This window comes from Crocodylus porosus, unplaced genomic scaffold, assembly GCF_001723895.1.
Source record: "Crocodylus porosus isolate Cpor-Errol unplaced genomic scaffold, CroPor_comp1, whole genome shotgun sequence".
NCBI lineage: Eukaryota > Metazoa > Chordata > Crocodylia > Crocodylidae > Crocodylus > Crocodylus porosus.
The window spans coordinates 29427124-29439215 of NW_017728949.1; the positions used below are offsets into that span (position 1 = coordinate 29427124).

The window sequence follows — 12092 nt, forward strand, 5'->3', positions numbered from 1 at the left end:
TTGCTGGGATCCTATGACCCCAGCTGACTTCCTGCCCTTTGGGCAGGGGGCTGGACTCGATGATCTTCCGAGGTGCCTTCCAGCCCTGATGTCTACGAAATCTATCTGCTGGCTGTTTTGGATCCCGTTCTGATGTACCTCATTCTCCTCATCTGCTGTGTTTAAAACTTTCTTTTCAGCTGAAACGGTCCTTTAAGAGAGGCAACTGTTTTATACTTTGACCCATGTACAGATTCAACTTATCAGATATTTTATTCTCTTCATTTTGAACTGACCTGAAATTCTTCATTTTCGTTTTTTGGACATACAATTGTGAGATCCCTCATTATTCCACTTTCTTGATAACTTTTGACATCATAATTAATTTACAAAGACCAATCAATTTAAGATGTTACAACAAATGCAACAAAATCTCAAGTATACTTGCTGTGTTGTTTATATCACCTGCATCCAAAATGCACTTCCAGTAGTAATCTTTTGCTAAACAGAGTACTTCCAAGGACCTAACTGCCATTTCTTTCCTTGTAGAATCTTCACACTGTAACATCTCTATTGGGAATTTAAAACACTTTAAAAAACATTTTCTTTGCACAACACAACTGTAACTGAATGGAAACTTTAAAGATTGTTTAATTTTAAAAGTAAAATACTTTTTCAGATATTCTACTTAATACTTTGACTACAAAGACCCTATACATGAGCCGGGAGGCTGCTCCAACATGCTATAATTACGATTAATCATGATTAATTGAGCCTGCTGAAGCGTGGTAGTTACCATGCTCCAGTCAGCCTCCATGTCCCTGTGCTTCAAAATGGTGGTAGGGATGCTTTAACAAAAGCTTGTTCAACGAGCTTTCAATAAAGTGTCCCCACTGCCATTTTGAAGCACCGGAACATTGATACATGAGAAGCTCTGGGCACTTTAATTAGAGCAACTCTTGGAGCAGCTCTAATTAAAGTGCTTGCCTCTCAATCCCCTCTCCTTCCCCCCAGAGTACATGTAAAAAAGCCCCATATATCCTAATTGTGCTAAAATCAAGCACGATGAGTTAATTACTGAATGAAGGAAAGTTCTCGGGTAAAGAACAATTCCTATTACTTTACAACTAGATAAAGCCATTTTCTTACATGCACGTCTCGTCACTGGAATGTCTCCCTTTAGCCTTTCTTCCCCTGCTGTCTTCCCCCTCCCCCCTCTGCTTTACCTTTTGCCTTTCTAATTTCTACCTATTTACATTTTCACTGATATCCTGCCACACTTTTAACTTCTCTCATTTCTTGGAGTCTCAAAACAGCAGAGACCCCCTATGCCTGAAGAAGAGTGGACTGTGCCCCAAAGCTTGCTAAGAACTTTTTCCTAACTACTCAGTTGGTCTAATAATAGATATCACATCTACTCAATGAACCTTGACTGTGAATGCAATTATATTTTTATGGGCATGCCAGTATAAGAAAATGAGTTTGTAAGGTTTAATTTTAAAAATTAAATTGCTGATCCTGCTTCTGCATTATGGAAGGTTGACATAAGACTTTCTGATCTATAGCTGAAGGTCCTAATCCTGCAAACATTTACACATATGAGCATTTTTAATATTTGAACAGTTCACTGAGCTCAGTGGGACTACTCACAGGAATAAAACTAAGCAAGCATTACATCTGAAGGATAAGGGCATGAAACAGTAGGATAAAGAGTAAAGGTATATAACAATAAAATATAGTGATCCCAACTGTAACTGAAACAGTATCATAAGGATGCATTCTAGAAATGCTACACTTCATGTATCAATCTGGTATTTTTTACATTCAAACTAAGAGGTATGAACCAGAATGATTTAAATTATCCCTACGCAACCCTACACAAGTAAATGAATGTACCCAAGGGCAACTAGAATCATAATTTACCAGTCCAAAATTCAAATTGTATTTCTCATTATTTGTAGTGTGGTTTGGGAAGAATTTCAGATAGGTGTGTTCTCATTTTAGAGAAAATGGCAGTGGTTAAAGTGACTGTTTCTTTGAGAAAGAATGTGTATGCTTACCTACAAGAGTAATCCAAACTGGAAGATCTGGATTATTAAGTTCTATTAGATGTTTAAGAATTTCTGTGTGAAAGTACAGCACTGCTAAATTAATTATGTTGTTTCCTTCGCTATCAGTTTTTTTCCAATTGGCACCAAGAGAAAACAAATACTGTAGTGTGTCCAATGCTCCAGCTGAAGCAGCAAGCAATAGTGGATTAGTACGATATCTACAGGGACACAGAAATATACCATCATCAATATGTAGCAAAAATGTGGAGTATGAAAACATTTGCTATGCAGTTATTAAAACTTTATCATCATGGTTTTTCTTATTAAGATTTAGTTTGATTATTAAACAATTATTTTAAAAAATGGAATCCAGCAGAATGTGAATGCATATGTTCCCAAATCAGATGCATCTGTGGAGGCTTTTTAGTTTTAATTGTTCACTTAATGTTTTCATCACTAAATTAAGCTTTCCTGGGGCTCTGTCTAAATCCTAGGAAGGTCAATAGCAGTTATCTTCAATGGAACATACATTAGATACTTATTTCCTATTGCTCAAGGGTAGACAGTAGTATCATGATACTAAGAATGATTTTCAGCATTTCACTAGGGGTACAATCCTCTTCTCTCCTGCCCTTCTATTGTTTAAATGTATCACAGGACCCTGAGGCTAGGGACACAAGTTACACATAGACTGGTTTAAGTGATCAAAAACTGGGTTAAACCTGCTTAAACAGAACAGAACAGAAGCTCAGTGCACATAAACCAGTTTCAAAATAGCCGAAACTGGTTTGAGATGCGTCAGCCAGAATGGCTGATCTACTCGACAGAGCTTTAAACTAAGCTTGCTGGGGGATGGGCAGACAAGCACCAATGCAAGCCCACCAAGCATCAACTGCAGAATCAGTAAGTCATGCAACACAAGGGACACAAGTAAACTTCCAAGGGAATTCACTCCTACCCCAGCCCAGGGATGGGACTCTTCTAGGAGTGCTGGGAAGCCTAGGACCTCCGATGGCAGGTTTACTTGCCTGTACACAAATGACAGGAGACTGGGGAACTGGCCCTCCTGCTAAACAAAAATGAATACAATCTCATAGGAATAACACAGACCTGGTGGGACTGCACCTATGACTGGACCACAGGTATAGATGGTTATACCTTACACAGGAGGGATCATGTTGCTAAAAAGGGCAGGGAGCTGTCTATGTGAAGGAGCAGTACACTTCCCTACAAGTGGAGTATGACACCCAAGAAGGGTGACTCAAGACCCTCTGGGTCAGATTACAGGGGGAACCTGGTGAAGAGGATATAACGGCAGGAGTCTACTACAGGTCTCCTAACCAAGAGGAAGATCTTTACCACGCATTTGCAAGGGAACTGGCAGAGGCATGAACGGTGCGTGCCCCTGGCACCTGGGGGGAGCATGGCTGTGCTAGTGGTGATGGGAGCACAGCAGCGGTGGCAGGAGCCCAGCACCGGTAAACCAAGGAGCTCCTGCAGACGCTGCCAGTACTGGCAGTGGTGAGGGACAGGAAGGGGTGGTGAGAGCTGGCTAGGGGTCAGTGACCGCCCACAGCCACTGCCGGCAGCATCAGCGGTGGCCAGTGGTGATCATGGACCGCCCGCAGATGCTGCCAGTGGTGTTGGCAGCGTCTTTTTGCAGGGGGTGCACCACCATGCTCAGGGGGTACATGTGCGCCCCCTACATGTTGCCACTGGGCAGAGGCTGCATGCTCTCAGTGCAAGGTTGCCATGGGCAACTTCAACTACCCTGACATCTCATGGGAGGAGCACTCTGCCAAATCTGATCTGTCACATAGCTTTCTCACCTGTATTGATGAACTCTACTCGTCTCAAGAAGCCTACGGGGCAGCAAGAGGTAAGGCACTCCTGGATCTGGTACTGGCCAAAGGGGATGATCTAGTGAGTGACCTGAGAATCGAAGGGATGATGGGAGACAGTGATCATGAGTTGATCACTTTCTCTACCCATTGCCAACCTGACAAATCAGTCAGCAATGCAGTAATCCTTGATTTTAGAAAATCCAACTTTCATAAGCTCAGGAGGCTGGTTGCCAAGGCCCTGAGAAGCCATGATCTGATTGAGAGGGGAGTCCATGACAAATGGTCGCTCCTTAAGGATGCGATCGTTGAAGCACAAGGGAAGTCCATCCCAGCCCATAGGAAAGGTAGCAAAACGGTTGGACAACCCCCATGGATAAATAGGGGACTCATGGGACTTTCTGTATCTGAAAAGAGAAACCTATAAGGGTTGGAAATCAGGTAACATCACCAAGGAGGATTATTCAGCGCTAGCCCACACCTGTAGGGAGCAAACTAGGAAGGCCTAGTTTTTCAGGGCAGCTAGGGTCTGGAACCAACTTCCAAGAGAAGTGGTGCAGGCTCCTACCCTGGGGGTTTTTAAGAGGAGGTTAGATGAACACCTTGCTGGGGTCGTTTGACCCCAGTACTCTTTCCTGCCATGGCAGGGGGTCGGACTAGATGATCTGCTCAGGTCCCTTCCGACCCTAGAAACTACGAAAGGCCAAAGCTAAAACAGAACTCAGATTGGCTACAGGAATCAAGGACAAGAAAAAGTCCTTCTTCAGATATGTGGGTAGTCTGAAGAAAAACAAGGGCAACATTGAACACTTGCTAAACCAAATGGGGCAGGTGACAACTGACATCCGGGAAAAAGCTAATTTCCTTAATGTTTATTACTTTATGTTGGTTGTTCACCAGCCCAAGGAGATCACCCTGCCAAACAAGATGCAGAACTGACAGGGTATGGCGAACACATGTCCATCATTGGTAAAGATCTTGTGAGGGAATACCTTCAGAGGCTGGACATCCATAAATCAGCCGGCCTGGATGGAATGCATCCAGGAGTGCTAAAGAAACTGGCTAACATCATAGCACAGTCAATGGCAAGGATAGTTGAGAACTCGTGGTGCTCAATAGAGGCTCCTGAGGATTATAAGAGGGCCAGTGTGGTGCCAATCTTCAAGAAAGGGAGGAAGGAAGATTCAGGAACCACAGTCCAATCAGTTTGACCTCAATTCTTGGAAAAATATTGGAAAAAATCATCAAAGAAATCATTAACAAGAGGCTAATGGAAAGCAACATTTTGAAAGATAGCCAACACGGCTTTGTTGTGGGTAGGTCTTGCCTGACCAACCTCATTCCCTTCTATTGCCAGGTGACACATCACCTGGACAAAGGAGAAGAGGTTGATGACATTTATTTCAACTTCAAAAAAACCTTTGACTTGGTCTCCCATGAAGTTCTCATGGTTAAACTGGGGAACTGAGGCCTCAACAACCTTATGGACTAATGGCTCAGGAACTGGCTCTGTGGTCAGACCCAGAGTGTGATAGTCAATGGAACCATGTCAACATGGTGCATGGTGACCAGTGGTGTCCCCCAGGGCTGCGTACTTGGATCAGTACTCTTTAATATATTTGTAAAGAATCTGGATTCAGGTATCAGAAGTCGACTGGCTAAATTCGCTGATGACACCAAACTGTGAGGAAGCGTGATTACACTAGAGGATAGACTGGTGATTCAGGGTTACCTGGACAAGCTTGCAAGGTGGGCAGATCAAAACCTGATGGCATTCAACACTGAGAAATGCAAGGTGCGCCACCCCAAGGGAAAAAAAATCCACATCATACCTACAGGCTTGGCAGTGCACACTCACCAGCACCATGACTGAAAGAGACTTGGGGTCATGACTGACTACAAGATGAACTTAAGCCACCAATGTGATGCCGCAGCCAGCAAAGCAAACAAAACCCTGGCTTGCATCTATTGATGCATCTCAAGCAAGACCCAGGAAGTCATCCTCCCACTGTATTCGGCCGTGGTGAGGCTGCAGCTGGAGTACTGCATCCAGTTCTGGACTCTGCATTTTAAGAAGGATGTAGAGAAGCTTGAGAGAGTCCAAAGGAAAGCCATGTGCATGATCAGAGGACAAGAAAACAAGCCATATGAGGAGAGGCTGAGAGACATGGGACTTTTCAGCCTGGAGAAGTGAAGGCTCAGGAGGGACTTGGTGGCAGCCTATAAGTACATAAGGGATGTACACTAGGAATGTCTGTTCATGAGGGCACCTCCAAGGAAAGACAAAGTCTAACAGTCATAAACTCCAGGAAGACCGGTAAAAAAAAACTTCTTTACCGTCCGAGACCCTAGAGTTTGGAATAGACCCCCCACAAAAGTAATGCAAGCACCTACTCTGGACACTTTTAAGAAACATTTGGATGCTTATCTTGCTGGGATCATTTGACACCAGCTGACTTCCTGCCCCTTGGGTAGAGGACTGGACACAATGATCTTGCAAGGTCCCTTCCAGCCCTTAAAGTCTATGAAATCTATGAGATAAATCTGGCTGAATGCAGTATCATAATTAACTGATTGAGCTCAAACCAGTTTATGGAACTTCTGTCCCAGACTCCTTCCTGGCTTAAGTTAAACCACAGTCCCCCAGTATCCCAGCACACTCTGCAGCCCAGGGCTGGCCCTGGCCCTGGCCCTGCCCCTCTGCTTTTTAGCTGGAGCAGGGGCAGGTGGGGGTGGGATTGTGGCCAGATGCCAGCCCCCCTAAGGTGAAGGGGGCAGGGAAGAAATTTATTTATCCCCTCCCTCCCTTGTCCCACCAGCACAGAAACTAGCTGGGGTCTGACAGGCAGGAGTGCAGCAGCCCCTGCCAGGCATTTCTGCACTCACTGCTCCAGTGTTGGGGGTGTGGCCAGCCCTGGCAGAAGCCTCACGTGAACTGCCCTGGGAAGGGGTTTAATCCCCTTCTCCCTGTGGCACCGGCATGGACCTGAGCCGGGGTCCACCTTGTGCTCCCCTCTTGCTGCTCCAGCAGCAGGGGTGTGGCCAGACGCTGGCTGGCATGGCCCCCTGAGGCAAAAGGGTTTCCCTCCTCTGCCCCCGGGGGACCGCAGCCAGGTTCTGCCAACCCCAACCACCACCTCCACTGATTGCCCCCTGCATGGGATGAATGGCAGAATAAGCTCCTTCTCTGCTGTCTCTATCAGATGCCAGAGGGAGGGAGAAAACAACCCTCCTCCCTGCCTCCTTCACCTAAGGGGGCCATGCTGCCTGGCCTCTGGCCACATCTCAGCCCCTGAAGCAGCAAGGGGGAAGCAACTCTCATGGGGAAGCAGCCGCTGTTATGATTTCCTGGGAGCACAAGCCTCTTCCCAATGGGGAGCCTGTGCTGGGGCCAGAAGCTGCTGCCCTGTGTAATATAGCCTCTGTGAGGGGAAAAATTATTTCTTAGTTAAAAATATTATTTTGGTAACTTACTCCGATGTCGTTTCAGCATCTAGTAGATCAGGGTCTTTTCTCCAAAGAACTGTGATGCAGGAAATGTTGTCATAGAATGCAGCAAAATGTATAGCCATCCATCCGCGATCATCAGATAATTTATAATCTGCCTTCAGTGCCAGGAGACAGTTAAGTGCTTCAACAGATCCACACTGAGCTGCCAGGTGTAAAGCAGTAGGACCTAAAACTAATGCACCCACCCAACAGAAATATGATATACTGAGCTATATTTTCCAAACAATGCACAACTAGGCTGTATCTATAAGATACAATGTAACATTTCCACATCTTTAGGTAACTTTTTTCTAGTTTTACCCCATTGTTTTCATGCTGTTTTAACATATTCATATCTTATTATATCAGGTATTAATATAACCTGAAGGATTCTCAGGAAAAAGGAAAACATTTGGATGCCTCAAGAAATTTAAAATAAAACCTTCACACAATTCAGAAGTAATACAGTATTCTGTTCTTTTCAAAACAAAAACAAATAAATATGCCTTTCACATCATCCAAGTAATAGATAACCTTATTTTCACATCTTCCAAAGTCTTGGGCAGACTTAGGCTATGTGAAAACTCACTGTGGTTTCTTAAACCATGAACACCTTTATTTTAAATAAAAATATTCAGTTTGTCTTTTCTTTAGCTATCAGTCTTTCATTCTTCCTTTCATGCTTCCTTATTTATCACTCACCATTTCTCTTGCCAAAGCTCTCCCTGTCCTGAAAAATAGTTTTTCCTGAAAGTAAACATATTAAATATAATCAAATAAAATTACAACATTCTGACAGCCTGGAAGATCCAGGACCCTTATGAATGAATATGAGCAGTATCTGCACAGCAGACAGTGGAAAATTAACTATCTTCTCTATATTCTTAAAAAAGGTGGACAGCAAGCCAATGAACTCTTAAGATATGGAATCTACACTCTAGATTGAGAGAAGTGTGGATGGTAGAAAGCTCTGACTGGTGACTGCAAAATTTTCTATTGCAGCTTCCAAAGATTATCCCTGGGACTACTAGGAGGTTCCAATGACAGTAATTTTGAAGCTTCACATATTGGGACTGTTTTCTATGCCTAGAAAAAAAACTGTTCTTGCTCACATGTGTTATGCCATGGTACAGGCGAGCAAAGTAGGGAAGGAGTACCACTGGGGCAACCACGTGGCTGTCTGGGAAGCACCACAAATGGTCAGGGTGTAACAAACACCCAGCCAGTCTCCATGAACATTTTTCTGGTTCTGGAGCCTGATCTTAGAGGAGGGCAATGTCATGAAGACTTGCCACTGGAGACTGGGCAGTTGGAATGGACAAAAACACAGGCATGGCCTGAGGAGTGGAAACAGCCGCAGCTATGGCAGCGGAGTTTGCCAGAGCATTCCCATGCGTAACATCATCATAAGGTTTCTGGTGGGCTTGGCATTTAATAATAGCAATAGCAGAAGGCAATTGTAATGCATTTAGCAAGGCTTCTACATATGGACTATTACTGATTTTGGTACCTTCCAACGTGAGAAAGCCTCTTTGCTTTCAGAGTTGACCATAATCATGTACAATACCAAAAGCATAGCGAGAATTAGTAAAAATATTAACAGAGGCACCAGAGGCTAAGGTACTAGCCCTCGTGAGGCCCACAAGCTGGGCAACTTGAGCTGAATGCACATCAGGCAGAGGATGGCTATGACATCATATTGGGAACATACTGCATATTCTGCAGCAAGGGAACCTTTTGGGCTTCTGTGACATGATCCATCAACATAGAATACTAGCTCTGGGTTTTGCAAGGGGGTATCTTTTAGATCAGTGTGGAGCATTGTTAAGTGAGCAGTTACAGTAATGCAATCATGCGGTTCACCATCTGAAGGGGTAGGTAACAAAGAAGCTGGGTTTAAAACAGGCCATCTAGTTAGTGTGACATTTTCAGCAGAGAGGAGCAAGATCTCGTATTTAGTCAATTTAGCATTTGAAAGGTGTTGGGTTTTAGTCTTTAGCAAAAGGGCTGCCACAGTGTGTGGGACAGCAACAGTGAGCGGAGAGCCTAATACAAGGGTACAGGAAAGTTCAACAGTGATAGCTGCTGCTGCTACAGCATGAAGGCAGGGAGGAAAACCAGCTGCAACTGGGTCAAGAGCAGAACTATAATAAGCAATGGGACGATGCTTGTCTCCATGCTTTTGAGTGAGCACAGCAAGTGCAAATCCATCTTTTTCATGACAAGAAAGGAAAAAAGGCTTAGTGTAATCAGGAAGGCCTAATGCAGGAACTTGTGATAAGGCTTGTTTAATAGAAAAGCAGCTTCAGCCTCTGAGGTCCAGGGTAAAGATTCAGAGGTATTAACAAGAGTTAGGTTTTGTAGTGGCTTGACTATAGAAGCATAGCCCAGTATCTACTGGTGGCAGTAGCCAGCCATACCTAGAAAGGTATGCATTTGGGACACAGTGGTTGGCTTAGGGACTTTAAGAATGGCTTCTATTCTGGAGGAAGAAAGCAGTTGCTCTCCAGCAGAAATATCATGACCCAGAACAGTGGACACAGGGAAGACAAAGTTGTAGCTTTTCTTTAGATGCCTTATGGCCTTTTAGGGCAAGATTGGTGAGGAGAGTTAAGGAATCAGCTTTACAGGCTTCAAGGGAGGTAGATGCTAAAAACAAATCAACTACATTCTGCACAAGCACAGAACCCCCCATCTAAGTCTTTCTTTAGTATTTGAGAAATAGAGAAGGGGATACGGTATAACCTTGGGGCAATCAAGTCCAGGTATACTGGAGTCCTTGACAGGTAAATGCAAAGAGAAACTGGCTATCAGGATGTATAGGGTTGGAGAAAAATGCAGAGCACAAATCAATAACAGTGAAATAACATGCGTCAGGAAGGATACAGGACAAAATAATAGCTGGGTTTAGTACAACAGGAAAAATAGGTAAAACTACAGAATTTACTGCACGGAGATCTTGTACAAAGCGATAGGTATTCTTTTCAGGTTTTCTTACAGGAAGAATAGGCATATTACAAGGGCTTTTAGTTGGAACAATGATACTTTGCTTCAAAAGGGCAGTTATAACAGGGCATATCCCATCTTCGGCTTCTGGGCGTAAAGGGTATTGAGCAACCTTAGGTAAAGGTTTAGCTGGGTTTAATTTGATTCTTATAGGCTAGGTGGTATGGATTTGCCCTACTTCATTAGCATGCTGAGACCAGAGAGATGGAGGGACAGCCTGTATGATTTCTTCTTGCAACATAGAAAGATCAGAAAACTCCGGTGCAGGGGGAGAGTTATCTAAAACAGTGAGCACTGCCAGCTCATTAATACAGGGAACTTCTAGATAAACCCCACTGGGAGAACAGTAAATAGTACAGCCAAGTTTACAAAGCAAATCTTTCCCTAACAAAATAACAGGAGAACAGGGACTTAAGAGAAAGGCATGTTGAGCTTTTCCCACCTGAAGAGTCTATTTGGTCACTTTGGATTTCTTTGGATTTAGATTGTGCCTGGAACTGGTATGGGGGTGGCACATTAATTAAATCAATTATGTTCTCTACAATTGTGGATAAAGCGGTGTTGGTGCTGATGGTGCTTTTGTTATTGATGGGGGATCCCCTGTTGGTGCATTTTTCTGTTTTAATTCTTTTATCTGAAATTTCAGTTTGTCTTGGGAGTCCATAAGGCTCCAAACTTGAGATTCTTGATGTCGTTAGGAAGCTTCCTCATACCAATTAAAAATTGAATCCCACTGAGTCTGTGGCATTTTACTGCCTTTTGACTCAAGGGCTCCGCGGAGATGAATGATTTTACTTACATGTTCCCTCCAGGGGAAACTGCAAACTAGAGTCATCTTTGGTATACCTATTCCATTTGTCTAAAAACTTACAACTCTTATGGCCATAGTGGGTGTACATGTACAATGCTGGGGCCCTTTTTGGTAGAGCCAGTACATCTTTAGATTCTCCGCTCCCCATTTCTTTAGCTCAATTCACACAGGTTTTTCACACAGGAATGGTTTATTGAGGATGTCCCGTCAGGTTGTGAGATTTGTAAGTGGCACAGAAATGCTGTGGCTAATGTCCAAAAACAAGACTCCACTGCAATAATGGCACACAATGTAGTTACTCACGGTTAGACATGGCTCATTTATGAAGGTGGGGAAAGGGTATACCTGCCCACTGGGTCACAGGGTTCCAGTTGGGCCCCCTTGCATTCAAAACTGCACTTCCGGACAGCCTTGGGGCAGCTGAACCCAACCTTAGTCCCAGACCTGGTCAGTGGCTCATATTTCTCAGTTCATACTTTCAATTTACACAAGGGAATTTCTGCGTTGAGGCATGAGGTTCAAAAGCATTTCTCTAGTCCTAGCCTTGGTCAACGCTTATTGTGGAAAACACTCACACTCTAAGAGTTTCCACCTTGCACCCTTACTTTCGAAGAGCACACAGAACAAGTCCGGTGTCCTCAGGGTGGCTGCACAAAGTTTTCACTCCCGGCCTCAGAAAGGCCTCATAGTTTTTTACAGAACTTAACTCAATTCATATGGTGAATTACATTTACTGACAACAGCAACACGGTCTTTAACCTTAACTCTTTCTGTTCACAGTTACTACTTACAGTTACTACTTACAGAGTGGGTCTGAAAATTCTGGCAGCAAAAAGGTCAGAAAGAGTAAGCCTCAAGCAGTGAATCAGGAAGACACAGAGACAGCTTCTCACCGAAAAGCCCCAATAGGGATTT

The 12092-nt window shown here is 43.9% G+C and overlaps 1 protein-coding gene across 2 annotated transcripts in view; it reads right to left on the reverse strand.

Annotated features, from left to right (window-relative positions):
• Window positions 1-90: 90 nt before the first annotated feature.
• ANKAR (ankyrin and armadillo repeat containing) overlaps window positions 91-12092 on the reverse strand; it is a 23904-nt gene continuing 11902 nt past the window's right edge. For both annotated transcript variants that reach the window (XM_019554477.1, XM_019554478.1), the window contains exons 9-12: window positions 8063-8107; window positions 7346-7553; window positions 2040-2248; window positions 91-549 (exon numbers count right to left, since the gene is read on the reverse strand). In XM_019554477.1, the coding sequence (XP_019410022.1) occupies window positions 392-549; window positions 2040-2248; window positions 7346-7553; window positions 8063-8107 (620 nt within the window). In that variant the 3' untranslated portion in view covers window positions 91-391. The remainder of the gene's footprint in view (window positions 550-2039; window positions 2249-7345; window positions 7554-8062; window positions 8108-12092) is intronic.